Raw genomic sequence first — 27420 nt, 5'->3', positions numbered from 1 at the left:
ATATATTGCTGGGTGACCTGATCTGGAATACATATAAGTGTAGAGTAGTATTTGGTATTGGAAACTGTCTGTCGGGTGGGTAAGAGGCCCCTCCAGATTTTGAACAATATTAATCGACGGCCCAAACAGAGAGAGAGGCCTTCTGGTTGAGTGGCTGCAACATCTCGGAGGTGGGGGCAGAAATCACTACAAACAGAGATGAAGTAATACACAATTTATTGCTCTCAAATTCGAAAATACAACATTCTCTTTACAGACAGGTGAAGCTTTTGTAAAAAGGCTACCATAAAGCGCTACTGAAGAAACATAGAGATTGGCCATATGCCCCAGTATTCCACTTATTATGTCTTCCAGGCTTTCAATGTGCCAGAGGACAACAAGATTGGGAAGCTACAGGATTTACAACATTGAGGAATCTGTTCAACAACAGCTTATTGGCTTAATTTGAGTCACTGACGGCAGAGTTTGGTCACGCTAAGGGACACTTCCTAAGACCAAGGAGCCTGATCATGGGGTTACTCAAGATATGGCAAATGTTGACCTGATGCTATGCATGAGAATAAGGAAGCTATTTACGAACTGTGGAACGGAAGAAGCCTGTTCACATGCTCATTGGCGGGGGCTGGGGCCACACTGGAGATCAATGGGAAGCAAACCACAGGGAGCTTCATGAGAAGGAGTGAGATGAGATCCTGTAATACTCCCAGAGTGTTTCCTGAAACACAGGTTTCAATACATTCAATTTCATTTCCTAGAGTGGGCCTTCATGACCTCCCCACCCCTTCAACAAACAACTGGTAAGAGTTCATCACCCGTGAACGGCCCCAGCTGTGAAGGTAAGTGGGAGATGGGGGTTAGTATCAGTGCTGAGGTTACCAAATGAGAAAAACGTAACCAACTGTATGTAAAGTTGAGATTGCTGTACTTTTTAAACTGCACTGTAATTTCCGAGATACCAATAAAAAAGATCCTGAGGTTGATAAGGGATAATAACACAATGTTGCTGGAGGTTGGGGGTATATTGGCAATGGTAGTCAGACAAGTCAATGTCAATACCATTGTGAACTGTATACTGTGACTGGCCCATTCCACAAAACAGACAGGGCATAAACAAAGTCCCTAGATTTAGCAATAGTATTAGCTAAAAAGACCATCACATTGAATTGGAAATGAGGTTTATGTCCCACAGTTGCTCAGTGTTATCGAGTGTTTCCTTGCTGGGGCACAAGTGAGAGTCAAGCCCTCCATAAAGACAAGACTTAATGGCAACAGACTGACATGTCCTTGGCATGGGTGGGGCGATCCTTGGCGGATGTATGACGTTACAACGCACACTTTTACAACGCATACCTTTACAACACATTTTTACAACGCAACATCCATTACAACGCATTCCATTACAACGCATGCCATTACAACAAAATTTTAAAAACTACATTTACAACGCATTCCATTACAACGCATAATACCTTTACAACGCATACCATTACACCGCATAACATCACATTGCATGTTTTGGTAAGTATTGGATAGTGTAGGGGTAAAAATTACTATTCTGACTCCAGGGGGTGCAACAGTAGGGTAAGTGTTGGATAGTGTAGGGGTAAAAATTAATCATCTAACTCCAGGGGGTGCAACAGTAGGGTAAGTGTTGGATGGTAATGTTATGCGTTGTAATGGTATGCGTTGCAATGACTGAGTTGTAATGACATGCGTTGTAGTGGTGTGCGTTGTAGTGTCATGCGTTGTAATGGTTGCGTTGTAATTGCATGAATTGTAATGGATGTTGCATTGTAAAAGTTTCGTTGTAATGGTAGTGCGTTGTAAAAGTTGCGTTGTAAAGGTTGTTTCCCTCCCTGGCGATCTGCTGAACCATGCACAAGGGTGGGTATCCCTGGAAACATGCTGGCCCTGGCACCAAGGTGACAATTTGTGGTAAAATGCTGGGCCCTGTATAATGATGGTGACCTCTGGAAACTTGCTGGCCATATCACAACAGTGGTAAATCCAGGCACCATGCTGACCATGGCACTGTAGTGGTACTTCCTGGCATACTGTGGGCAGTCATGGTCTGATGGTGTTGAGGCACACTTGTAAGTAACTTGCAATACGTTAAAGGTCAGGCAAGTTCAGAGAGGCGAATAACCCTTCCAAGTGAACGTATGCAACATATATGCTAGTGTACATGCTTAGCTAACTCCTGCAAAATCCAAGACAAACACATTTGGCATTTATCTGGGTTAGGTGACTGAGGAAAAACAACAACAACATACACATCCCTTACCCACAGAGTTAGAACATACACACATCCTAACATACCAACCACATCCACAAAGTCGAATATATATCCAAAGTGTGGATACTTTCTTTGCCGCTGCGGATTTATGCCTTTTCTTTACTAGCCATGTGAAGGAAGGCATTGCGGGGTGACCTTTGTACCCACATGCTTTAGTTACCACTTGTAGTGATGATTTACCTGCCTGCTCTTGTGCCCCACGAACAAAAGAAACCAGATAAAACTTGGAGCAATCAAGCAGATGTTGTTTTCCAATTTATGAATAATTAAGTCATTCGCTTAATGGTGGAGTCCCATATGAGCGGTAAGTCATTTATAAGTCAGGAAATAAAAATGCTTTATCCCTTTGAAGTCTTTTAACCAAGAGTCTGGGTTATTACAAATAATTGTTTATTCGAGCACACTGCATGTCACTCAGACTGCACCCATAACAAGCATTGGCATTGCCAATAGGTCTCGCTTGCGGGACCTTATAAGTATTTAGTTTTGCAGCACAATATCCTTGTTGCATAATCGGATATTGTGCTGCAAAACTAAATACTTATAAGGTCCCACAAGCGAGACCTATTGGCAATGCCAATGCTTGTTATCTTTTCGAGGTTGATCGACTACTTTTGGGTTGGATAACAACAGCACTTATTATTTGAACACCTAGACACACACCACAGTGCGGTGTGCTGTAGAAATGCTATTCAACATTTTCAAACCGGATATGCTGCTATCTCTTATCTGCTAGCAACCAATGTGTTTCTCCCCTTTGTTGCTTTTGCGTGGTGGAGACAGAAAACAATCTCGCCATTTGCCGAAAGTACTGCATGCAGTGCTCCCAAACACTTCCCTTCCCTGAGTGTTCTAAGATTAGAGTTGAATAGTAAGTCCTCCGCTACTTGAGTAGTTTGGTATATTTCCGTGCCTTTAGTCTGAGTTTCCGGGGAGACTTAGAAATACCGCTGCCGGGAGACTCAAAGGCGGGTGGGGGGAGTCGGTGGGGGTTGGAGTGAATTAGCAGTTACAACACCGACGAGGCTTGAACTTGAAGGCATTTGTGACCGAGCCAGTAGCCTTAGTAACAAGTGTGTTTATGTTTATACCTTTTGAATGCTGAGTCACAGTCGCCCTGCGTGTGTATGTATATTTCTGCCACTTGTCTGGTGCTAAATATAGAATGAGACCTTGTACTCAGGCAGAGACAGAGACTGTTTCCAAAGTGACTGCCTTGAGAGGACGAGCTCTGCGTTTCAGTATCTGCAAACTGACAGTTTTGCTGATTTCGGAAGAGCTGAAAACTTAGCTTGGGAAATGTCAGTTTCTAACCTTGTTTTACCTCTGCGATAATTTTTGTTAAGTAATCGGCGCAGAGACAACAAAGTAGCATAACAAGTATTCAACAACAAAAATGCAGAGCGGGAAACTGAAAGTACGGCCGGCCTGCGGCCGGCCATGATTCAATTAGGGGAGGAGAAGCCAAATGCAGAGCGGGAAACTGAAAGTACGGCCGGCCTACGGCCGGCCATGATTCAATTAGGGGAGGAGAAGCCGCAGAGCGCACGCTGGGCGAAGCCCTTTGATGTGCTGTGCGGCAAATGGAGGGAGGCTGATGCGCGTTCATGTTTGAACACGTGGTTCACGTGAACTTCATGAAAACCGCCAGCAAAAAGCTGGTGGTTTCATGAAGATTTTTGCCACTTGAATTCTCGCTCCGCTCGATGCGCATGCGCGCATTGATAGGTCGCGAGACCTAAAAATTAAACCTACTCACCCTCCCTACAACCCATCGTCACCCCCTCAAAATAAAGAAGCAGGACAGGAAATAGTGTTAGGGTTTTGAGTGAATGTCCTGTTGGGCCCTGGTCCCCAAGTCTTTCATACATAATGGGTTAGGTTAATGAACAAATTTTTCTTTACCTTAAATTTACCGGTCTAGCATGGCAATCAGCAATGTTAGATATGAAAATTAAAAATGGAGGCCATGCATCGCAATGCAGACGCACATATACGTGGCCATCTTGGAATGGGTTTCCATGACAACATTGCTAGGAATGCATGTGTTTCCATGCAGCCGTTTAAGAAGCATGGGCAAAGCCTACAGCTTGATCTTTTGCAGCTGAGACTAATTAGCTATGCCAACGCGTGTTGTTAAGTGTGTTCCCACTTCTGCAAAGCCTTTAAGAGTGAGTCTGTATTTCCTGCCTAGGGTTCCCTATCACAAATGCATTGCCTCTCAATCAGAGACAAGGCTGTACATTTCTCTGGCTGCTTCGAATACAGCCTCCCAAGTTTGGTTGCTTAATAGGTATTGTGGAAGAGAGTGATGAGGTATAATCTTGCTGGCTTGCAGAATATGATGCATTTTAAGCAAGGGAGAAAGCAAGTGTCTGGCTCAATCGACAATTTGATTTCACTGGCATTGGTTTTCAGAGGCTACTTGTATCTACCTGCTGGCTCATCAGCCCACGCGCGGCTAATATCAAAGACACTTGAAATAGGTTGCAGAAGATGAGGGCAGTCAAGATGGAGTCGCCTCTTGATCGACTTGCATGACGTGATTTGCAGAGCCCACGCACCCTATCACGAATCAGTGGATTCCTATTGAGAGGGCAAGAATCTTTATTTTTAATTAAAGGCAAACAAATGCGTCATCATTCAATAATAAATGAATCAAAACTGAAGAACATATTAATATCATTAGGTTTTTGTTAACATGTGTGTCTTTTAAGAAACAATGATTCAGAAAAGGTATTTTGTAGAGGAGCAGTTACAATTATTTTTTAAATAAAGGGTTCAGCCTGGGAAAGTCAATTTGTCTAATTTTTTTAATCTCTTCTGTAGAGCTTGCCAGGTTAATATTAAATGAAATATAGCGATGAACACAAACTGAACACATCTAGGCTGTGCCTGTATTGACTCAAAGTTTTCCTTTTGGTGATTAATGTTTTTATTTACAACAGAAAAAGAAAAAACGAAACCCCAGAAGCAGAGAGAAGAAGAGCTAATTCAGAAGATCCAAAAACTGGTGCAAAAGCGCGATTTTCTTGTAGATGATGCTGAGGTGGAAAGGTTAAGGTAAGAAATGCAGCTTTGTTAAGGGTCCTTGAGGAATATGGTGTGGAAAGGCGATTTTTCTTAAGCAGTCCATTTCGCTATCTATTAGTATGAGTGATTAGATGAACAAAGTGAAATCAGTACATCGAAGTGGCCCCTGCTTAAAAATTAGGCGTGAGCGAAATGTAAATTATTTTGGTGCAATTCAAGTAATTTTGGTAATTTCGCATTACAGTTGTTACGGGAAAATCCCAATGTTACGCGCCATTCTTAGCAGACAGTTACAGCGAATGGCTCTTTTCAAGCTAAAAATGTACCGCAAAATCACTAGAACAACAGGAAACGAGCATATGTTATTCAACATGCTTTCATTTCAATATGGCCTTGCTCCAAAAATTGACGCAAGGATGCATTTTGAGCTAAAATGTAGCAAGAAATGATGAATTTGCATTTTACATAATTTTTCCCACATTTCCAACAATAACGTGAAAGTAAATTTTGCAACTTTCACACACCCCTAGTAACAATGCTAGGTAATAAAAAACAACTTCACGCACATAAGTAATCACCCATAAAAAGTTAATTGGTTGAACTAAATAAATTATGTGAGGCTGCGCATAGCATTGTTTGTACAACTTCCACCTTATCTGTAGAGGAGATTAGACGTTTAAAATGTTTCCAAATTACTACATTGATTTTTCAATAAGCAGGCAACTGATAGCCCATCACAGTAGATCCAATACAGTAGACACGGTCACCCATCTTGTTCAACATCTACCTGCGCCCTCTGCTTACCCTGGTCAAGTCCTTTGGAATTGAATTGATCAACTACGCGGACGACACCCAATTGGTGTTTTCCCTAGAAGGGAAACATGCGGTGTCCATGGATAAGTTCCAGGAGTGCATGTGCCAGACAGTAAGCTGGCTCAAACGAAACTCCCTACAATTTAATGGGAGGAAGACAGAGGTGATAATCTGTCCTACTCCCTCTAGCTTACAGCTAAGATCAATACCAGAGTTTAGGCTTACCCCTGAAGAGGATCCCCTTGTCCCCGCAAAAACGGTGCGTAACTTGGGGGTATTGGTGAACGGGAGTCTCCAAATGGAATCTCAGGCTAATAAAACTGTCAGCGTTTGCTTCTCTCTGTTGCGGATGCTGCGACAGATTCTTTCTATCCTGCCTATAGAAACCCGCTCACTAGTAGTGAGGAGCGTAATACTCAGCAGACTGGACTACCGCAACACTCTGTACGTGGGTGCCCCACAATACATCTTACAGAGCTGGCAGAGAGTCCAGTCTATGGCAGCTAAGTTGGCGCTAAATAGGTCACGAAGGTCTTCTACAAGTCTAGCCTTAAGGGACCTACACTGGTTGCCCATCAAAGAGAGAATCTGCTTTAAATCTCTCTGCATTGTGTATAAAGCGTGAGGAGGGCCCTATTCCACTGCAGGAGAGGTTTATATGGCATAATCCAAAAAGAGAGCTTTACTCCTCGAACGCAAACCTGATCAAGATCTCTAGGTTTAGGAAAACCAGAATGGGGGGCAGAGCCTTTGGGGTGGCTGCTGTACGACTATGGAATGAACTGCCCCAGACCATCAGACAGGACAATTAATGGACCTGCTTTGGAAAGATTCTGAAAACCTGGTTGTTTCCTAGGATGGAAAACTAGTTCTCTCACCGCCTATTACGGGCTGGTAACGTGCTGACCATCACCATTTCTAAAAGCGCCATGATACCCGTAGGGGGACAGTTTGTGCGCTATATAAGTGCTCTTTACATTACATGCAAAAAAGAACTCCTTTCTGTGTATTTCAATTTAGGTACTAGCAAGATATCATGTGCAGCAACATTTGTTTAGACCAATTTCAACCTCATAACCCCCTACAGTATATTTAAATCAAAACATTAGATTGTATATCGCTAGATAGATTTTTATTTATTAAAAATAAATTCCCCTTATAATCAATATAAGCAATTCATTAAAACCAAAATCATACAGCTTTTTCAAAACAACATTTTAAACACATTTCATAAATTTCACCACAAGTCAATACATATTTCTCAATACATCATTAAAAAACCAAAAATTATACAATTAAAAATCCGTGTGTCGACGCGTTTCGGTGCTTAGTTTTTTTAGAACACCATCCTCAGGACAGATTTAAAAACATCTTCTTTATTCGTAACAATTTTTCTTTCAGGTACCAGATTTATCCCGGGGGTTATAGTGAGTATAGAACCTCCACTTTCACTCTGTATATCATCAGAGGATTTATTAGTTGCATAGGGACACTACGCTTAATTGCGCTAGCTGCGTTTTCACAGACTTTTAAAGTTTGTTTCTTCTGTGTTTAGTTTAGCCGGTGGAGATCCTTTCTTCTCCTCCTCCTAGGCTCTCGCAATAATCCAACCTCTTTATTATTTGAGGGGATCTTCAGCGTCTCTCATTCGAAGCGTAACAGTCCGCCTGCCCGGTCTCCCTGGTTGCCCGCTCTTTACATTACATTACATTAATTTAATGAGATTGACAATAATTAATTATAGGTAAAATAACTTCTAAATTTACTGCAAACTTTTGGTTTACCATATTCTACATTCACAAATCAGGCCATCTCTAAATCTTAGAGCAGGATTTTAATGAGTGCTGAATGATCTTGCCATTATTTGTCTCTTCTTGAATTATCTCTTTCGACTATTACTTTTAAACATTAGCGCCTATATTTACTCAGGACCATATGTATAGTGAAGTGGCAGAGCGTGTCGTTAGACTCCTGGGCTTAACGACACGCTCCACCACTTCAGAAATGCAAGGCCGCACCATATCTACAAGGATATGGTGCAGCCTTTCACAACTTAGCGCCAACGCAGCACCCTTGCACCAGAGTGCAAGGGTGTCTGTGTGCAGGGGAGGATTGGTTATGAGTAGGAAGGTGTCCCTTCCTGCACATAAATAATCCTAAAATGAAATTTTGTAACTTTCATGTGTGCTGCTTCATGCGACACACATGAAAGTTACAAATTGGCATTTTTAGAAAGGTTTGATTATGTACAGGAAGGGATACCTTCCTGTACATAAACAAACCATGCCCTTTTGCTTTTTCCACACACAGAAAAAGCAAAAGCGAGGAGAAATAATGCATTTCTCCTCATTTCACCACCTTAAGAACAGGGTTTTCCTGGTCTTAAATGTGGTGCTGCCTCCTATGTACGCCACCCTTGTACATAGGAGGTAGCGTCAAATACAATGGGTGCTGCGGTGGGACGCCTACCACAACACCCACTGCACGCCCCTTTCACGCAAAACAAAGCGTGAAAGGGTGCCTTATGTACAAGGCAGCGTTAAGCCACGTTAAGTGGCTTACCGCTGCCTTGTACATAAGGCACGGACCCTATCGACACGGGAACGTCACAAAAAGTGATGTTCCCATGGTGATAGGGCTTGTACATATGCCCCTAAGTTTTTACACAATACAGCACCACTTTAATATGTACTGTGTTGCATTGCAGTGAAGGGAAAACACGGTGCAGAGCTATAACTACTAAAGGCCTGGTGCAACTACCCCACCCTGCCCTGTCCTCCTAACAAGGCTGCATTTCCCGAAACACAGCCTCACACATGTGCAGAGTTGTGTGCTGTCTAGCATAGGATTTGTACTGAAAACATTCAATTTCGAAACAAATTCTTATACATACCCAAATTCAGAAGGCTCCCAATCATTGTTATGTATTCCGCACACTGTACTACATGTGCAAGGCATTGTTTGTTTGGAAAAATGTACATATTTTCCCTTGTATGTGCCAGCTTCGAGTAGGTGCTCGCTTTTGATGCAAAGGCTGTCACCAGACCTTTTTGCCAACAGCACACTAATGTTCCTTGTCAACATTGCTTCCACAGAAAGGGCTGCTTGCCTGTTCATCTAGTGCCACAGTAGTCTTCAACATTTCAATCCTGTATATCAATCACCAGCATTCCTATCATGTCATATGGAAAACCTAGCTTAGGACCTGATTATAATACTGGGCGGGTCGCCACCGATGGTCCGTTCAACATCTGAGGCAGCAGTGCGACGGCCCCATTATGATGAGGTCGGTAATAGCACAGCAGGCAGAGGGTCCGACCGCTGCCTCCAACAGGCTCAAGAAGTCCATCGGAGCATCGGTCGGAGCGTAATCCCTACAATGGGGGTGGTGCCTGCAGAGGCACTGCAGGAGGGATTATAATTTCCCTTTCCCCTCTACCTTTACATGACGGTCCAACCGCAATGTAAAGGCAGACGGAAAGGGACTAGCCTCCGCTGTGGGCCCTGGGAGACACATGGGGTGACTCCTCGAAATATCCATGCACCATGTGCCAGGCACCACATGGTGCCTGGCACACAGTGTAATGATGTGTGCAAAATGACTTTCAATTGCGGCTCATGCTGAGGCACTTTTCCGGGCCACAACACAAGCCGCAATGGAAAACCGCATTTTTACAACGGCCTGCAAGGCGGTCAGATAATTATTTGGTGGGTGGAACTGCTGACTGCATGTTGGGTGGTTCCATTCCCACGGCAATGGCTCGTCTGACCGCCATCGTAATCAAGGCCTTACTCTTCAGGAGTGAACCCTCAAAGTGAAGCCCAACATCTTGCCATTATTCGTCTCTTCTTGAATTATCTCTTTTGACTATTCCTTTTAAACATTAGCGTCTATATTTACTCAGGACCATATGTATAGTGAAGTGGCAGAGCGTGTCGTTAGACTCCTGGGCTTTTATATATATATATTTATATATAATAATTTCCAAAGTTTGCTTGTCTTAGTTATAAGTTTTGCATAATGCTAAGTACGGTTTCATGTTTACTTCAAAACTCAATAAGGTTAAGACTGCATATCCAATATTTTAGGGTAGTAGAATGTAGTAGAAGAAAAACTACTCAGGGGTATATTTACAAGAACATAATGCCACCAGAATGTCACTTTTTGTGACGTTCTGGTGGCAATTAGCCCTTCGTCTTGTTTACAGGGCAGTGTTCATCCACTTAACATGGCTTAACGCCACCTTGTGAATAAGGCCCCCTTTTCATGCAGCAATTAGTGTGAAAGGGGTGGGCAATGGGTGTTGGGGTGGGCGACCTGCCGCAACACCCATTGCTTTTTTACGCTGCTCCCTATTTACAAGGGTGGGCTAAATACGGGGTAGCACCAAAAATAAGACCTGGAAAAACCTGGTCTTAACCTAGCAAAACACGGAGAAATTATTAATTTCTCCTCTTTTTTTCTTATTCTATGTGTGCTGCGTTCTGCAGCACGCATACAAAAATCAAATCGCCACTAGTGTTTGTTCATGTGCAGGAAGGTGTCCATTCCTGCACATAAACAATCATTAAAAAATGACGAGTTGCAACCTCTATGTGTGCTGCATAAAGCAGCACACATAGAAGTTACAAATCATCATTACTGATTGTTTATGTGCAGGAAGGGACTCCTTCCTGCATATGAACAATCATACCCTGCAATACAGGCACCCTTGCACTATGGTGCAAGAGTGCCTGCGTTGGCGATAGGCAGCTAAAATTAGCACCAGCACTAGGGGAAACTCGGGTGCACCGCATCTTGTAAAAGAGGCGCATCCCTGCGTATGGAAACTGTCAGAGCACAGCGTTAGCAATCTTGGCTTAATGCCGCGCTCCAACAGTTTCCTTGTAAATATATACTCCTCAGCATCTATAAATCTATAAGAAATAACTAAGACAAAAACAATTCCAGTGTAAAATAAACATTAATGGAAGACAATATAATGTGAAAAATACAGACAATCGAATAAAAAAAGTGGACAAAAAGGCATCCAACAGCTAGTACTTTAAAAACAGCTACTACCCTACACTTGTTCCATATTTCTTGCTTATCGTTAAAGCACATCTTACAAAGCTTAAAACAACATGACGAATTCCAGGGTTGTCTCGCTGCTGTAAATAGCCAATGTATTTATAGTGCCAAATGCTTAGTTCACGTAAGAGGAGGGCTACAAAGTGTTTCCTACATGAGGTGTCCAAGGAACAAAATAAAATAAAGTGAACAGTGCTTTGTGCCGAAACATTATGGCTTAGACACTGAGGGTTTGTTGAGAACCATGATCCCTGGATTGGGAATGCAAATAAGAAATGGATACTATTAAATCTAAAAAGGTAAGAAGGTATCTGTAATAAGTATTGCAAATGTAAACTAGGTAAAATATGTTTGCATGCAGATACTAAGGGCCATAGGCATAAACACATTTTCCCATAGAAACAGAATGGACAAAAACCTTTGATGCATCTGGCCCTAAGGGTCTGCGATTTCTGGTACATAACGGTAGAAGCAGATTGTGAAACCGACAGCAGTTGTCGGAGGAAACGATGTTCCACTTTTTGTAGCTGTGCCGTGCTGTGCACCCCCAAACTCCAGCATCATAAGTGCCAATCGCTAGGCACTTACTATTATAGATAATATGTAGTAACTCCCTCATAGGTGTATGTCCGAATCTAGAGGAAACATGACAAATGGCCTCTACTGACTTTTGGAAACGAAGGGCCCTTAGGTTGAGCAGAGAGTTCCAGTTTGAGTCTGCACCGAAAGAAATGCCCAAGAAAGTGAAATGTTGGACTTCAGCCACCTCAGTCCCTTCACTAAAAAAATCTTTCTTTTAGTAGTGTTGGGTCCACTTGTCTGAATAAATTATTTGGTTGTGTTTGTCTGCAGATACAAGTTAGACATAAAGGAACTAGAAGCACCCAAGAGCGTGTGAAGGCTGTTAACAGTTCTGGCTTTAAGAACATTATCATCTGAGTATAAAAGGAAATATGTGCTTGTCGAGTTGAGGCACATCTTTCCATGCCTCAATTAAAAAATTGGACAACTCGTTGATGTAAACAAGAAATAAGGTCAATCAGGGCTTTTTGGAATCCCAGCCTCTTTATTATGTTCCACAACGTGACGCAATGAACCATGCTAAATGCACAGGATAGGCGAATGGCCCATCTCCTGACCTTCACATATTTCCAAATAATCAAATGCAAGTTTAAACTTTGCTCCACTGTGCAAACCCTGAGCTTCGGAAAGGATCTTTGTACTGTTCACTTTCTTAACAAGTCCAGTTTTCAAGAGATTCATGAACACAGGTGATTAGGCTCTGCTCGCTGGATGGAATTCAAATTTTTCCTGAGTTTGGGTCCCGGATTCTCATTGTTTTTGCTCTGAGCGTCTGTCATTTGAAGGAACGGATTGCCCATTATGCCACTGTGAATTTCCACAGTTGGCTGCTAGTTGTGGGGCTACTTTCTGAGCAAGATAAGCTGCCATGACCCACTCTACCACTGCCCCATGTACTCCAAGTTTCCTTCAGTGTGAGGCTGGGTTGAACATTTTTGCCAGTGAAGATTTTAGTTACCAGTCCTGACCTGGTAGTTAGGACCCAGGATTGGAATATATCTTGGTCTGTTGTATCATAAATCTTTGTGCCTGGTACAAAGTATCCTGATTTTGTAATCATTATCTCCACCAGCAGTGAGTAAAGTGCTTTCAGGGCTTGGTTGACATCATAGTGTGTCTGCGGATTGAGGCATCACTTGGCTGCCTGGCTGTGCACTCTTTGTTGTCTGTCAGGGACCTTTCTCAGGAGCCCCTTGTAGATAACCTAGATGGTCGATTACTAAAGAGCTTCAGGGCTTTATGTGGTAGGTGGTTCCCAGGAGTATAATCTTGAGATGCGAAGGTTGTAGGTTTTTATTTTTGACAGATGCATTGATTTGTGATGACAACAAAAGATCTATGTCGAAAATGATCTGCAACCTCCTTGGTTTTCGTAGAATTCTGAGGTTTGTGGGCTGTTTGAAAGGAAGCTTTAAAGAGTCAATCCTTACGAATTCATGGATCTTTCTCATTGCTCTGTCCTGTCAAAGTTTTCTTTCACTGCAATGTATGGTCAAGCTATTCAGTGATGTTCTTTCTAGTTCTCTTGTTTATTTTTTAAAACACACATGCATTTGGGCATAATCTACTATATTTGGTATTGCACTTGATGGCTCAGGGGTAGCATGTAGGTTTTAAATAGGAGTGATAAGACAGAAGACCCCTGAGGAAATCCAGTCCATTTGTTGAGTCTGTTCCCTAGGAATACACAGTACACCATGTCATGCCCTGCTGAGGGAGCTAGGAGTCTTGGAAAGTCTGTTTGTCTTTATCTGGGATGATGAGAAGGTCTTCTCTGATATTCAAAAGTGAAGTTTCTGTTCCTTGCAGGAATCTGAAGCGCAATTGTAGGTCGTATAAAAGATGGGTTTGGACCACAAAGTCTTGCCATTGGCTTGTAACCTCCTTCAAAACTACAAGAAGGAGCACCAGGAGGTAAGCAGTCAGGTCGCCTCCCACTCAATATTGTATAAACACACAAAGACCCGACTTACTCAGAACAGTTAACTGTATTTTTAAGACAAAGGGAGAGTTTTTAACAAACATAAAACTTCCCACATAGAACAGGCTCACTGAAATTTTAGTCCAACTGTTTAATTTCAGAAAAGCATCAATGCATCACATTCCATACAAGCTTCAAGAGGAAATTTGTAACCACAAAGATTTTTGACCAAATTAGTGAAAAAGTGTGAGAAAGGTCAGAAAGTACCTCATGTTAGCATCACTGGGGGGGCTGCTGGTAGGTACTCACCAGTTTGCCCACATTATCATCATCGGTAACCTTCTTGACCGGAAAAGAAAAGAGTGTGTGTTTTCAAATTCCTCAGAGGTGAGTAATCTAAGAAAGAAAAACAACAGTGAAGGGGGACACTGCGATTACTGATGCTAAAAAACAACTAGCTTGTATTCAAAGCGACCTCACGAACTATAAAACATTTATGGTGAACCAGAACCAGATTAAGGGTCTCAAACGCAATCTAGACCGTTTCTCACATAAGTGGGCATTTCCCTACATTGAGGATAAGTATACTATCAGACAAACACTGAACAGCCACACTTTCAGAACTTCCAGAGGGGGGGATGTAGACAGACAACGAGGACTCCCTACAATTGGACATTTGACAATACGAGTAGTGAAGAGGAGGAAATGGGTAGAACAACCGTCCACATCAAACCAGATTAGGGTCAGGTTTACACCACAGAATACAACCAACAAAGACTTGGGTGCCCTTCTGAGGTCTTTTTTAGGACAGCATCAAAGGGGCAACAGAGGCAGGGGACACAACGGGGAAGAGGCAGGGGCAGGCTCAACCAGCAGCCGACATGGCAGGCATACTCGCCACGGATAACCCGCAGCAGAGGCAGAACACCCCTTTAACCAAGCTTCCTAATAAATTGTGACGGATGGGCTACTCCGTCACAACAGTGATGGATATCCTGTCCGCCAAAATATAAATCCCAAAGGATATAATGGAATTCATATTTCGGCAGGCAGGATATCCATCACCGTTGTGACAAAGTAACCCATGCGCCAAGATCTAAATCAGGCCCTATATGTCACTTAGATTAATACTGACTGGAAGAAACCTCTGGTTATAAGATCTTGCCTCATCTCCTATGTATATAGGACTTGAGAATCTTTAATAAAAGGCATAATACGTAGACAAGAAAAGCCTCCCAAGCCATATTTCCAACCGTCACTTTTGGGATCGGAGGAAATGGAGGTATTTGTGGTTAGAATGGCAGAGGGCCAATAACGCCAAGAAAAAGCGCTGGAGTTCATGACAGTAGTGACCAAAGACCGGTAGTCTTTCCATAAGGCCACTCAAAGTCAGCCCTATCAAATCGACAAGGTGGCCGAAATCCAACACACAATAATTGGCAAGTTAGCTGATGTGAATTGTCAACAAAGGGACCATGTAGCACTGCCATCTGTAGTTTTTCAGAAATGTGTGGGAGGAGATGGTATCCATTTTTTACAACAGTTAACTCAAGCTGCTGCCTGGCTCAGAGATCGTTAGGGACAGAATCTGGGTCCCTTGTTAAACGGGGAGTTGCAGCTCCTTTCACATTTTTTAAATCCTTTTTGAACCTGGTTACTTGCAAGATGCTTGTTTGGGACTCCACCCTTCCTGGTTGCCGCTTAGAGCCACCATTTTGGGGGGGTAGCACTCTAGCTGTTCTAACCGGGAATCAGGTGCAGACGCTCATGTCGAGAAGCTCTGCCCTTAAAAATATGGCTGCAGCATTGTCACGCTGGTGCACACCAAAGTGAAGCCTGCTTGCACCTATCCGCACCAGGATTGCACCAGGCCCCAGGAATGCTGTCCGTTTCATGCCAGAGCTACATGCTTCCTTGACAACTACGTATACACAGCTCTGTTAGTTTTACTACATGCTCTAGGTAAGGGCACAAATTGTACTCCGATCTCTCCTGATTGTAAATCGCCCCCACTTGTCCCAACTGCCACCTATTTACTCAGTACCACAGGCATGATAGCATTCCCTCTCGGAAGGCGGAAGACAGTTTGAACATAGCAAGTGCTCTTATTAGTGCACGCTCGCTAATTTAGCATAGACATCAAGTCTTGGACTCGATTGAAAATCTGGACCTTGACTGCCTTTTTATTATGGAAACTAGGGCAAAAGAGGACTCTGGGCTTTTTCTAGTACAGGCAGTAGCAAAAGGCTACATGATCTCTCAATTAGATCGATCTAGCCGAATAGGCGGTGCCCTAGCTATATTTAGCAAAGAACACCTGAACTGCATTTTGGAGCAGATTCCTAACATGCCTAATGAGGAATGCAAAGCAGCGCATTTTAGACTCAAAACATCATGAAAAGGTCACTAATCTACTAATTGGCATGTTAAGGACATTCTTCCCATTAGTTGGTCCGACCATCAGATGATACTCTTTACATCATCCTTTCCCCATCTGACGGTCAACTTTAAATAGTCACTAACTAGGCCTCAAGCCTAGAGGAACTGGGATAAGATTATCCTAGAAGAGCTTCAATTAGCTCTTAGCACCTCTACAGTAGAGGTAGAGTCCATCTTCGACCATCCAGTAGAAATGGTTACTAACTGACTTAAGATCGCCTTTGATCAGGCAGCTCCTATGATGGTGAACTGTCCCAGCAAGAAGAAAGAGTCATCCCCATGGTTTTCCACCAAACTCAGAGAACTGAGGCAGCTCTGCTGCAGGCAGGAAAGAAAGTTGCAAATAAAACCTAGACAGCAATGAGAAAGTGAAGCATAGATCCGTACTAGCCAATTATAGGGTAGGAATTGTGAAGGCTAAATCCCCCTATTATACATCAAAAATCAGGCTGGTTTGAAATTCTACCAAGGAACTTTTTAAAGTAGTTAAGAGCCTATCTAGTCCCCCCAGCAAGTAACAGAACAATGCTTCCCAAGCCTTTTGAGACACCCTGACCATGATCTTCAGGGAAACCATTCTTAAAATATACTCTGAATTTAACCTCGTGGAGACACAAGAAGAGATGCACCTAGTTCAGCATACATCCTCAGCAGCCTCTTCGCTGCTGACCTTGCCACTGATCACAGCACACCAGGTCAAAGAGCCCCTGATGACTATTAAATCAGGTTCTCCCACTGAGCGATGTCCTCCCAAAACTATGCAGCTAGTCCTTGACCTAGAAGCAGAAGTTTTGGGAAAAGTTTTCAATCACATCCTGTTAACAGGAGTGTTCCCTGAATGCTGGAAGGAAGCCATTATCATCCCACTTCCAAAAGAAACCAACGTAGATCCTGAAGAACTACTGAAGAACTATTGTCCGATCTTGCTGCTCCCCACCCCAGTGAAAATTCTCGAGAAACATTTGAATAAAGAGTTATTGCAATTTATTACTTATCATGATCTTCTGGACCCTTCACAAAACGGTTTCAGAAGTAGTCACAGCACGGAGTAGGCTCTAATTGCTGCTACTGACTTCATGAGAAAACAGGTGGATCATAGCAGGACAACTGTCATGGTCTTTCTCACTTATCAGCATTCTTCAATACTATCTCCCCCTCACAAATGGTCAAACAGCTGCAACAAATAGGGGTGGACGCAAAGACGCTAGAACTGCTTCATTCCTTTATTATAGGGAGACGGCAGATTGTAGGCAGTGGTCAGTTTAAAGCTAAGGCCTTCAGCCTTTTATGTGGTGTGCCACTGGGCTCCTATCTCAGCCCCAGAAGTTTAAACGTATACATCTTTTCTTTGGCAGCCTTAGTGAGACCCTTTGGATTCCAGGTAGTATCTTGTGCCGATGACACACAAAGTATTGTGTCCTTCACTGATAACCTACCTGCGATGGCTTAGAAGTTCAAACTCTGCAAGACTGGTGTGAGTAGCTGGATGAAGGGAAATTTCCTTATCTTAATGCTGATAATACCGAAGTTATGGTCCTTGGAGCCCTGCACTCTATCTGGTCAGAGCTTTGGTGGCCGGATTTATGTGAGTCAATTTCAGTGCCCACGGAATCAGTAAATAACTTAAGGGTTCTGTTTTATACCTCCCTCAACTTTAATATGCAGGTCAGTCGTGCCTCAAGCACTTGCTTTTCTGTTATTCGATCCCTCAGGAAGATTATCCCTTTAATTCCTGAGGATCGTCACAAAATAGTGTCTATCGCGGTAATTGATTAGACTACTGTAATGCTATATATTCTAATATAAACAGCTATTCCTTAAACAAATTTCAGTTGGTGCAAAATACAGCTGCGTAAATGACCCTGAATACCCCAAATTATCTCACTGTGAGAGAAGGTATTCAAGATCATCACTGGCTTACAGTTAGGAAGTGGGTGATTTTCAAAGCTCTCTGCATGGTCCACATAGCTCTGCATGGCAAGGGCTCACTGGCCATCAGGTCTTCGTTTCATTTGTATGAGTCAACTAGGAACTTAGAATCAGCTTTAAACAAGAAAGTTAGTGTGCCAAAATTCCAAAAGGGACGATGGGGCGCACGCTCCTTCTCAGTTGCAGCTGCCAAATTATGGAATGAGTGGCTGCACCCGGAAGTTGGAGCTGCAGAAACCTTTGAGACCTTGGGGACTGAGGTCCCAGAAGAGGAGGAGCAGAAAACTGAGGAAGAGGAAAAGGAGCTGACCCTAGGATCTGTTGTGGATTTGGGACTGCCTGTGAAGGGGGGCCAACAACTTTCTGGAAGCAATAGTGGTTCCCAGAGCAGGGAGCTCCTCATCAAGGAACCTGTCCCCAGAGGAACTGGCAGACAGCAGGGAGGAGAGAAAGCTCAAGTTGGAGAAGGCACAGAAAATTACTTTGGGGAGAAAAAGCAGGCTCTAGAAGAGGGGAGATAAGCCATTAAGCAGAAAGAGATGGCACATGAGCTGAGTAAATTGTAAATTGTAAAATTGTAAATTGATACTAATATAGCGCACTAATCACCCACAAGGGTCTCAAGGTGCTTGTATGAATACCGCTGTGGAACCCATCCTGGCTTTCCCTGTGAGGTGTCCACTCCTGGGCACCCCCAAGGTGGAGGCCAGGCATCCTTAGCATTGCGGGGGCCGTTGTGGAGATTAAGCAAGCTATTGCCCAGAGTTGCAGAGTGGGTCTCCATGATTGGAATAAGCACCGAGGTGAGAATTATCAGGTCTGTGGAGTTTTTGAGCCCAAGACCCGCCGAGGCGGGGAATTGAACCCTGGTCCCGGGATAGACCTCTGCATCAGGGTCTGGCGCTCTAACCATTGAGCCACACTTCTCCACTCTCTCTGAGAGCTTGACACAAGAGCCCTACAAGTGAGTGTGGTCCAGCAGCAGTAATGGTGGAAGCATACCTGCAATTCATACATACATGAAACCCCTTGAAAATTCCTTAAACTGGACTGGGCCACTGTACAGAATTCTAACTCGCCCAGCTCAAAATTGATGCCTTCAGGTGCAGATGCAGTTGCTCATTCTACAGAGAGGGATATGGTTTTACGAAATAAATCAGAATCCAATTTAGGGAGAATGCCATTTTAGTGAGAATTGGTCCTAGTATACAGTTGTAGTGAACAATGAGTTACTAAATGGTATTGCACAAACACAAGCCCTATCCTCACTGCTGGTCATCAATTTTAGAAATTGGGTCTCTAGTAAGCAGACTTATGCATCCTGTCCAAGTAGGGACCACCACTTTAATCAGGGTAAGGTAGATACATACCTAGAGATAACCTGTGCTCACCCTCTGGTATCTTGGCACAAGGCAGTCAGGCGTACCTAAAGAGGCAATGTGTAGAGTATTTGTGCAACACATACACACAGAGAGTAACACAATGGCAACACCACAAAAATACAACACACCTGGATAGAAAAATATATAATATTGTTATGAGTAAATCAAGATCATAATGACAAAAATCCAATAAGTAGAACCAGAGTTATGAATTATTAAAGATTATATAAAAATGTTGTGCTTAGAGTCATGTGTCAAATGAGGACATTTGGTTGTGATAGACCAGGGTAAATCCAAAGTTCAGGCCAACTGAAATGGAGCGCAGGCCGACTACAGGACTCACACAGGTCCCACTGAAAAAGTACCTTGGATGGAGGAAGCGTTAACGTTGAAGACCTGATGCAAGGTGCAGCGTTGTTATCGATCACGTAGATGGAGGCAATGTGTCGGTTATGATTTGTGCAGCCAACAAGACTTCATCGACAAACCCTCTGCGATGGATGCATTGCATCATCGTCAAGCCGCACAGTTCGTCATTGTCAAGCCAAGCTAATTGATCATTGGAGACTTACGTTTCCCAGTAGTTAAGATTTCACTTCCTTCTCAAATGCTCTTTCTACACACTCACAAATTGTAAGAAAACTCTGATGTTTTATTCCCGCATTATCTCCTATCTTTTTCGCAGTATTTTAGGAGCTTTGCAAACAATGCTTATATCAAAAGCCCTTTTAAACAGGCAATAAACTCTGTTCTTTCTAAACCTGACATAGATCACACCTTGGTTTCCAATTATCATCCAATCTCTCTTATCAATCAAGATAAGATTTAGGTAAGATTTATGGAAACATTTTAGCAACTAGGTTTTATCCAATTTTCAATTTCATTAAAACATCCAAACCACGCTGGTATTTTGCGATTATATCTTAAATCCAGACTACTTTGTATACAAATATATATCTGCAGGTGTATTGGCTGTAGATGCCGAGAGAAGCATTTGGTAAAGTTAATTGGAAATTGTTATTTAAAACTATGCAAGCATTTCATTTTGTTTTTAACTTTATGTTGATGGCTAAAGAACTAAATGCACCCATCTCTGATACATTATATGTCAATGGCATTAATTCAGCCTCTTTAAATTATTTAGAAGGACTTGACAGGGATGTCTCCTGTCTCCTCTGTTATTTTTATTAGCCACTGATCCATTGATATGTCTCGTTCATAATTTGAAAAGCACTCAAGGTATCAATATTAGTGAGATAGTTCTAAAAGTATCAGCATAGGCAGGCAATGTTTTATTATATATTAATGGTCCATTTTATACATTCCACTTATATTAAATATGATTAATTGTATGCATCAGGGTCAGAATATACGTTGAACATTAATAAAACAGAGTTTTACCCCTTAAATGTTTTATGCACTGCTAATGTATTACAAAATACTGGGATTCTTTGGCATCCATCTGGTTTTGAATATCTGGGTATTTATTTTTGTGTGTGGATGTAGTCGTTGTGAAAGGGCAGAATGCCGTCACTCACGGTGCACTTGGCTCATGGCTGAAGTTGCCTGATCCATTGCCCCATGTTGCATGCTCTAGAAGGTGGAAGAACAAAAGTGAATGTCACAATAACAGACCAGTAGATGCCGAGGGCTGCCATAAAGCCCCATTGAGTAAGTATATTATGCATATAATTTTAGTAAAATCAAAGGTTCTTGGCAACACCAGACCTAAAAAGATTGAATTGCAAAAAATCATGGCAGGATGTCACATAAGTAGCATTAGGCTGTGCAAAAGGATTTCTGATTCAGACTGCATGTAAGTACCACAGAAGTGTATAATGTAAGGATCAGCCAGATATTAGAATAATTGAGCATGGCAAATATACACTCTTTAGTAGCGAAGATCAGGGCAACACTGCAGGTGGCACTGAAAATCCAGTAGAAGGTAATTGGGAAGTAGACGTCCTTTACTGGTGACACATTTACAGTTTTATAAATTATTTTGCACTTTTTAGTATTGTAGTGTGTAATAAATTCCAAGGGTGACTGAGCTATATTGAGAAGATCAACAGACAGTTATTTCACAGGGAAACCTTCCCTCATTGCTGACTTTAAATGAAGCACTCACTGTAACCAGTCTTCTCATGGTTTACTATCGAGAATGCATTTAAATGGATTCTGTTTTATTGTTATCAGATATCTCACAGAGAACATCATTGGTGGTTCTCTGTGTATCCTCTCAGGAATTCCTGTCTCTGACCATGTTACGCATACAGGCGGATCTTACCCCATCTCCTTCCCATGGAGATGGGGTGAGAGCGAAATTCCTGAAATTAGGATCTATCACTTAAATTGAAGTCTTAACTTATTTAATGGGAATTTCCAAATAATGTTTGACAATCTTGAAAGGCTGCAAGAACGGGCAGTAAGGCTGTGGTCTTGGATGTGCTTTTTCACATGGGATTTCTCTTTTAGGGCTAAGGATTAAATAGGATGTCCACCCAGTTGTGTCAATAAGGAATGGAAACTACTCTTTGGTTCACCTGTCACTGCCTTTGCAATCTCTTTGTTCCTGGGGCTGCCTTTGTACCACCCGAGACTAAAGTAAGCTAGGCTCTAGTCTAAAGGACCTATTTTTTTTCCTGTAGTTTCTGTCCTTTGCCATCTTTCTGGAGCAAGAGGCGAAATGAAGAGGTTCTTGAAAGGATGAGGGAACAATTGCTCGCACTTGCAACGTAATTGGGATGGGCAGGACGTCAAAGAATGCAGGATGCAACTTCTACTACAATTCTCCGGACTCAAACCAACTTACAGCCCAATCATGGAGGGCATTCTCACTGACATAAACAAAAATGTACCAAAAGTGAATGCAAAAAAGGTTCCTAATGGGCAGGTGTCCACTCTGAGCTCAAGAGCCCAAGAAGAGGGAAACTGGGACGCATCTGCATGGGTCAAAAGCCTAAACTGAACCATTAGGACCAGATGTAGAGTGAGGTACTAACTGAAAATCCTCCAATCTCTGGCCAAAACACTAAGGGCCTTATCTTCAAGAAAGTAACGAAGCGTGGTGCAAGCCATTTTGCTGCGCCGTGCTGCGTTACTTTCAGAGCACAGGGATGCGTCATATCTACAACAATATGATGGATCCCTGTGCTCTCCCCTGCGCTGGCGCACAACTGGCTGCCATGCGCCTATGCACCATGGTGGAAGGGTGCCTGCATTGCAGAGATGATTGTTTTTGTGCAAAAAACAATAACAATAGGTGTTTTCCTCTTTCTATGTGTGCTACATAATGCAGCACGCATAGAAAGAGAAAAAAACTAGGAGAAATGAAAATATTTCTCCTCGTTGCGCCTCCCTACGCCTCCCCTGGGGACATGTTGCATTATGACACATTCCCAGGTTTACAAATTCTCGTAAATTTGGGAATGTGACAGGTTCCATGGGTGTTGCGTGGGAACACCCACAGCAACACCCATGGAACGCCATATTTACAAGGACACGAAAAGCCATACAGGGTAGCTTTACCTGCCCGTGTAAATATGGGGCAGCAAAATGCACCGCCGGCGCATCACAAAAAGTGATGCATCGGCAGAGCAATGGGCTTGTAACTATGCCCAAAAGGGGCTTATGTGCAAGCCCCTCTTGCGCCGCTGGTACGCCAATCTTTCCCATATTAAAAGTGATGTACCCTGTATGTCATTTTTAACATAAGAAAAAGTGACGTACCGGGAGCGCAAGGGGGGCTTGCAAATAAGCAGCTAATTATACAGTAGAATCCTTCTGCCTAGGTTCCGCCACAATCCTTTGCATATGAAATCCAGTATTTGTAAAGCGCACAGTTACGCGAGGGTGTCAAGGCACTGGGGGCCGTCAGAAAGATTAAGCGAGCGATTGCCCAGAGTCATATGGTGCTGGACTAACCTGCTGCCGGCACCGGGGATCGAACCGTGAACCCCGTGGTCTGGAGTCTGGCACCCTGGCTGCTGCACCACATATGATGAGGAACTTCGATCAGTGGATTCTCCTCAGAATTTAACATTTCCTCAAGAAATTAAAATGTTGTAACTGATAGATTAATTGTATTGTAGTGTATTGTAATTGCATTTATATAGCGCTTACTACCCCTGGCGAGGTATCAAAGCACTTTTTTGTTGAGTAGCACGCTACTCCGGAACCCGTAAAGAATTAGTGGTGAATTAGTATAGTGAAATATGAAAGTCATTTGAGTGGTGGATATGTTAGTCAGTTATTTGGATTGAGAAGGACAATGGAGGAATAGAAGGGGGAACATTTGTTTGCATTTATATAGCGCTTGCTACCCCTGATGGGGTGTTGAAGAGCTTTTTCGGCGTGTAGCACGGTACTCCGTAACCCATAAAGAATTAGTGGTGAATTAGTATAGTGAAATATGAAAGCAATTTGAGTGTTGGATATGGTAGTCAGGTATTTGGATTGAGAAGGATAGTGGAGGGATAGAAGAGGGGGAAAAGTTTGCATTTATATAGCGTTTGCTGCCCCTGATGGGGTGTTGAAGCGCTTTTTCGGAGATGTTAAAATCCAAAAGAAAATGGTAGGTTATTTTAAAACAGGAAAGTGATTTGTTGATTTTAACAAGGGATCATTTACAAGAGTTCTTGCACCACAAATATACCAAATTTCTCCCTAAACAGGACAATGAATTAATTGCCTCATGTTCTTTTGCATTGTTGGTGGTTTTATGTTTCTTTTTTAACATGATTTACCTTTGTACCAACAGGGAAAAAGAAGAAGATAAAGAAATGGCAGAATTTCTTCGCATCAAGTTAAAACCTATCGATAAAATAGTACGACCTCCATCCAGTACGTTTGCACATTTTTTTATTTTTTTAAATGAATAATATTCACGTTATGCTATGTTGCAGCAGTATCAAAAGGGAATCTCTGTCTTAAGATCAAAGCCATCCTCATCCATTCTTGAAAATACACCACTGAACCCTTGGTGACGTCCCCTTGGTTTCCTAGCTCCTGGTGGAAATATTAGATTCATCTGTGAACCCTTAAGCGCTTAACTGAGCGCTTTGGAAAGATCCGTGCCGGCAGGTACACTCCTGAAATAAGGGAGTTCTTGACAAGATCTGTTTTCAGGCGGAGCTGATCTTTCCTGCAGGCGCACTAGGAGAATGTTTTATTGATTTCATAATTGGTATACAGGGAGGGTGCATTCAAAACCATTTCATCTTTATTTCACATTTTAAAGCTTTTCGTCCCCCAACTCCTGCACGTCCTAGACTCTCAACTCACCCTTTTTGTGCAGGAAGGGAAACCTTCCTGCACAAAAGCAATCACAAGAGATTTTTCCTTTCTCTATGCGTGCTGCAGAATGCAGCACACATAGAAAAAGGAAAAACAAGGAGAAATAAAGATATTTCTTCTTGTTGTGCCTCCCTTAGGCCTCCCGTGGGGAGGCGTAATTTTTTGCCGCTGCCTCAGATTTACGATTTCTCAAAAATCTGGTGCAGTGTCAGAAAGCCATGGATGTTGCTGAGAATGCCCCTAGCAACACCCATTGCACACCTCTTTAACACAGAAAAATGCGTTAAAGGATATTTACAAGGCAGCATCAAGCCCAAAAAAGTGGCTTAGTGCTGACTCGTAAATACGGAGCAGGCTCGGAACGTCACAAAAAGTGACGTTCCGATGGCGCAAGGGCCCTCATAAATGAGGCCCTCAGTTTGTATAGCATCCTCTCAGGGCCCCCTTCCATGCCAATCCTACTTCACCTCACCCCTGCCTTCAAGACACCCGACCAGCCTTCAACAGAAGGAGCTTCTTTAACAGCTCCTCCAAACAGCAGGACTGGATCAATTATGCTCTGATTCAGTTTCTCTCAATTGTAGTGTCTCCCTCCGCCTCCCCCACCCACCCCCACCCACCCCCACCCGGTTAATCCCTAATCCTTCTATTCTTTAACATTTTAGAGTCATCACGGCATTAGCAGAACGAAAATATAGCAGATTTACATTCACACTTATATAAAAGTACCACACAAGTAAAATTGCACGTGCTAACCTTGGGGGTATTTTATCTCCAGTGATTTGTTTTCTCTATGAAAGCACCCAACTTTCGGCAGCTCACTAGTTTGGGGTCTATTTTCTACCCATCCCTACCATTCAGATGAATACATCTTACACCATACCCAAGACGGGAATGTGCCTGTTAAAGGTTTTCTAAAATCTACAAATGTTCAAGGTTTTAGGTTCTCTCCTACTGCACCGAAGCAGGCATCTCCTCCTTGGGACGCCCATAGCCCTGGAGCACATTTGCTCATGAGTAACATGAAAGCATGTTGGTCTGATATCATGTGTGAGCAAATCGTGTTTTGAATATACATTTTTACATCTTTTAATATGAAGGGTGACTTTACCAATATAAATGGAGGTATATGCACCCATAAAATCAACTTGTAGCGGCGGACAGTCCATTCTGAAAATAGAAAGTGTCTGTTCGTCTGAGCACAGTTTAGTCCAGCAGACACTTCACCTTCAGTTCAGCCAGCCCATGTCTACTTACACTAAATGTGCAGGTGCCTGGCTGCCTGAGCTGAAGTTTGCCAGGCTGAAGGTGTCACAGCCCTCTGAGCGGGACGTCAGCTTAGCAAAGCGATTGATTCCCCCACCCCACCGTCATGACATGGGGTAGCTTCACTGTGGGTCCATCTCTTCCATTTTTTGCCCTTAATGAAATGAAATGAAAATATATTTTTTTGTATAGCGCAACGTTCACTCCAAGGAGCATCTTGGCGCTTTTGAACATAGACCGAAGAAAAGACAGGGAGGGCAGTGGTGCAGGACAGGGGGTGATAAAGGAGTGATCATGTTAGTGCTAAGATTTCCTGATCTGGGGTACTGAAGATCAGGCCCGGACTGGCCGTTGTGGGCACCGGGCAATCCCCCGGTCGCCCGCAAGCGTGGGGGCCGGTTTTGGGCCCTGGGGGCCGTTTTTGTTGCAGAGCCGGTTTTGCAGCATAGCTGCAAAATCGGCCCTGTAACAAAATCGGCTGAAAAGCGGCCCTGGCAAAGTGCTCGCCCCCCTCCCGCCCGGGGGGCGGGGGGGGGGACCGGCCAAGCACTTTGCCGGGGCCGGTTTTGGTTCCCAGTCCGGCCCTGCTGAAGATCCATTTTTTAAGTAGCTTTCTAAAAGTGGGTTCGTTGTTAGTGTGCCTTAGTTGGGTGGGCAGGCAATTCCAGGCCTTTGCTCCGAGTGCGGCCATGGTTTTCCCTCCTCGGGAAAGTGCACATCAATGACAGTCGTCCCAGAGTAGGGTGGGGCCAGCAGTCTCACTGACCCCCCCACACCCCCCCACTCTACGTTAAGTAAGTAACTGCTGCCTTCCCTCATGTCCTAATAACAAGGTCAGCCAATGAGAGGAGGTGGCAGTCCCAACCCTCCAGAAACCTTGAATGCTTACCTCCAACCACCCCGGGATCACCACTGTAGTCCAGTAAGTGTAATTTCTTTTGTTTGGTGACTGCGTGCATGCCTGTGTGTATGCATGCATGTATTTATATTTGTGAGTGCATGCTCTGAATGGGGGGGTGTTTATGTGCTTGTGAATGTGAAAGTATGGACATGAGTGTGTGTGCATGTGTGGCCCACATATTGTAAATCTGCACCCCAGGTTTACTTCCCTTTAGATGCAGACGTAGGCATTTATAGAATTCACCATGGTTTTCCAGACTGCTCTTTAAAAGCTGAAGCAGTCACTAGTTTCCAAGAGTACTCCTAAAAAGGTTTTGTAAATTCCCAAATACAATGAAGGAATTTGTTCTCTTAAACGTAATTGTACATAATGTACAAGCACCTGCACATTTATATGTTTACTAGTACAAATGCACGTTTCATTTATTACATTTTTCTCCCTGTAGAATCTCCTTCACCTACATCTTCACCAGTTTTGGGGTGTTTTACATTT

General features: G+C 43.1%; 1 protein-coding gene across 1 annotated transcript in view; it reads left to right on the top strand.

Annotated features, from left to right (window-relative positions):
• Window positions 1–27420, top strand: part of BMERB1 (bMERB domain containing 1) — a 743837-nt gene that overhangs the window by 708569 nt on the left and 7848 nt on the right. The window contains exons 4-5 of the mRNA XM_078664344.1: window positions 5245–5359; window positions 24226–24308. Of these exons, the coding sequence (XP_078520470.1) occupies window positions 5245–5359; window positions 24226–24308 (198 nt within the window). The remainder of the gene's footprint in view (window positions 1–5244; window positions 5360–24225; window positions 24309–27420) is intronic.

This window comes from Lissotriton helveticus, chromosome 10 (assembly GCF_964261635.1).
Source record: "Lissotriton helveticus chromosome 10, aLisHel1.1, whole genome shotgun sequence".
NCBI classification, from domain to species: Eukaryota; Metazoa; Chordata; class Amphibia; order Caudata; family Salamandridae; genus Lissotriton; species Lissotriton helveticus.
The sequence above is the reverse complement of the archived record's forward strand: the minus strand, read 5'-3'. Positions and strand labels throughout refer to the sequence as shown.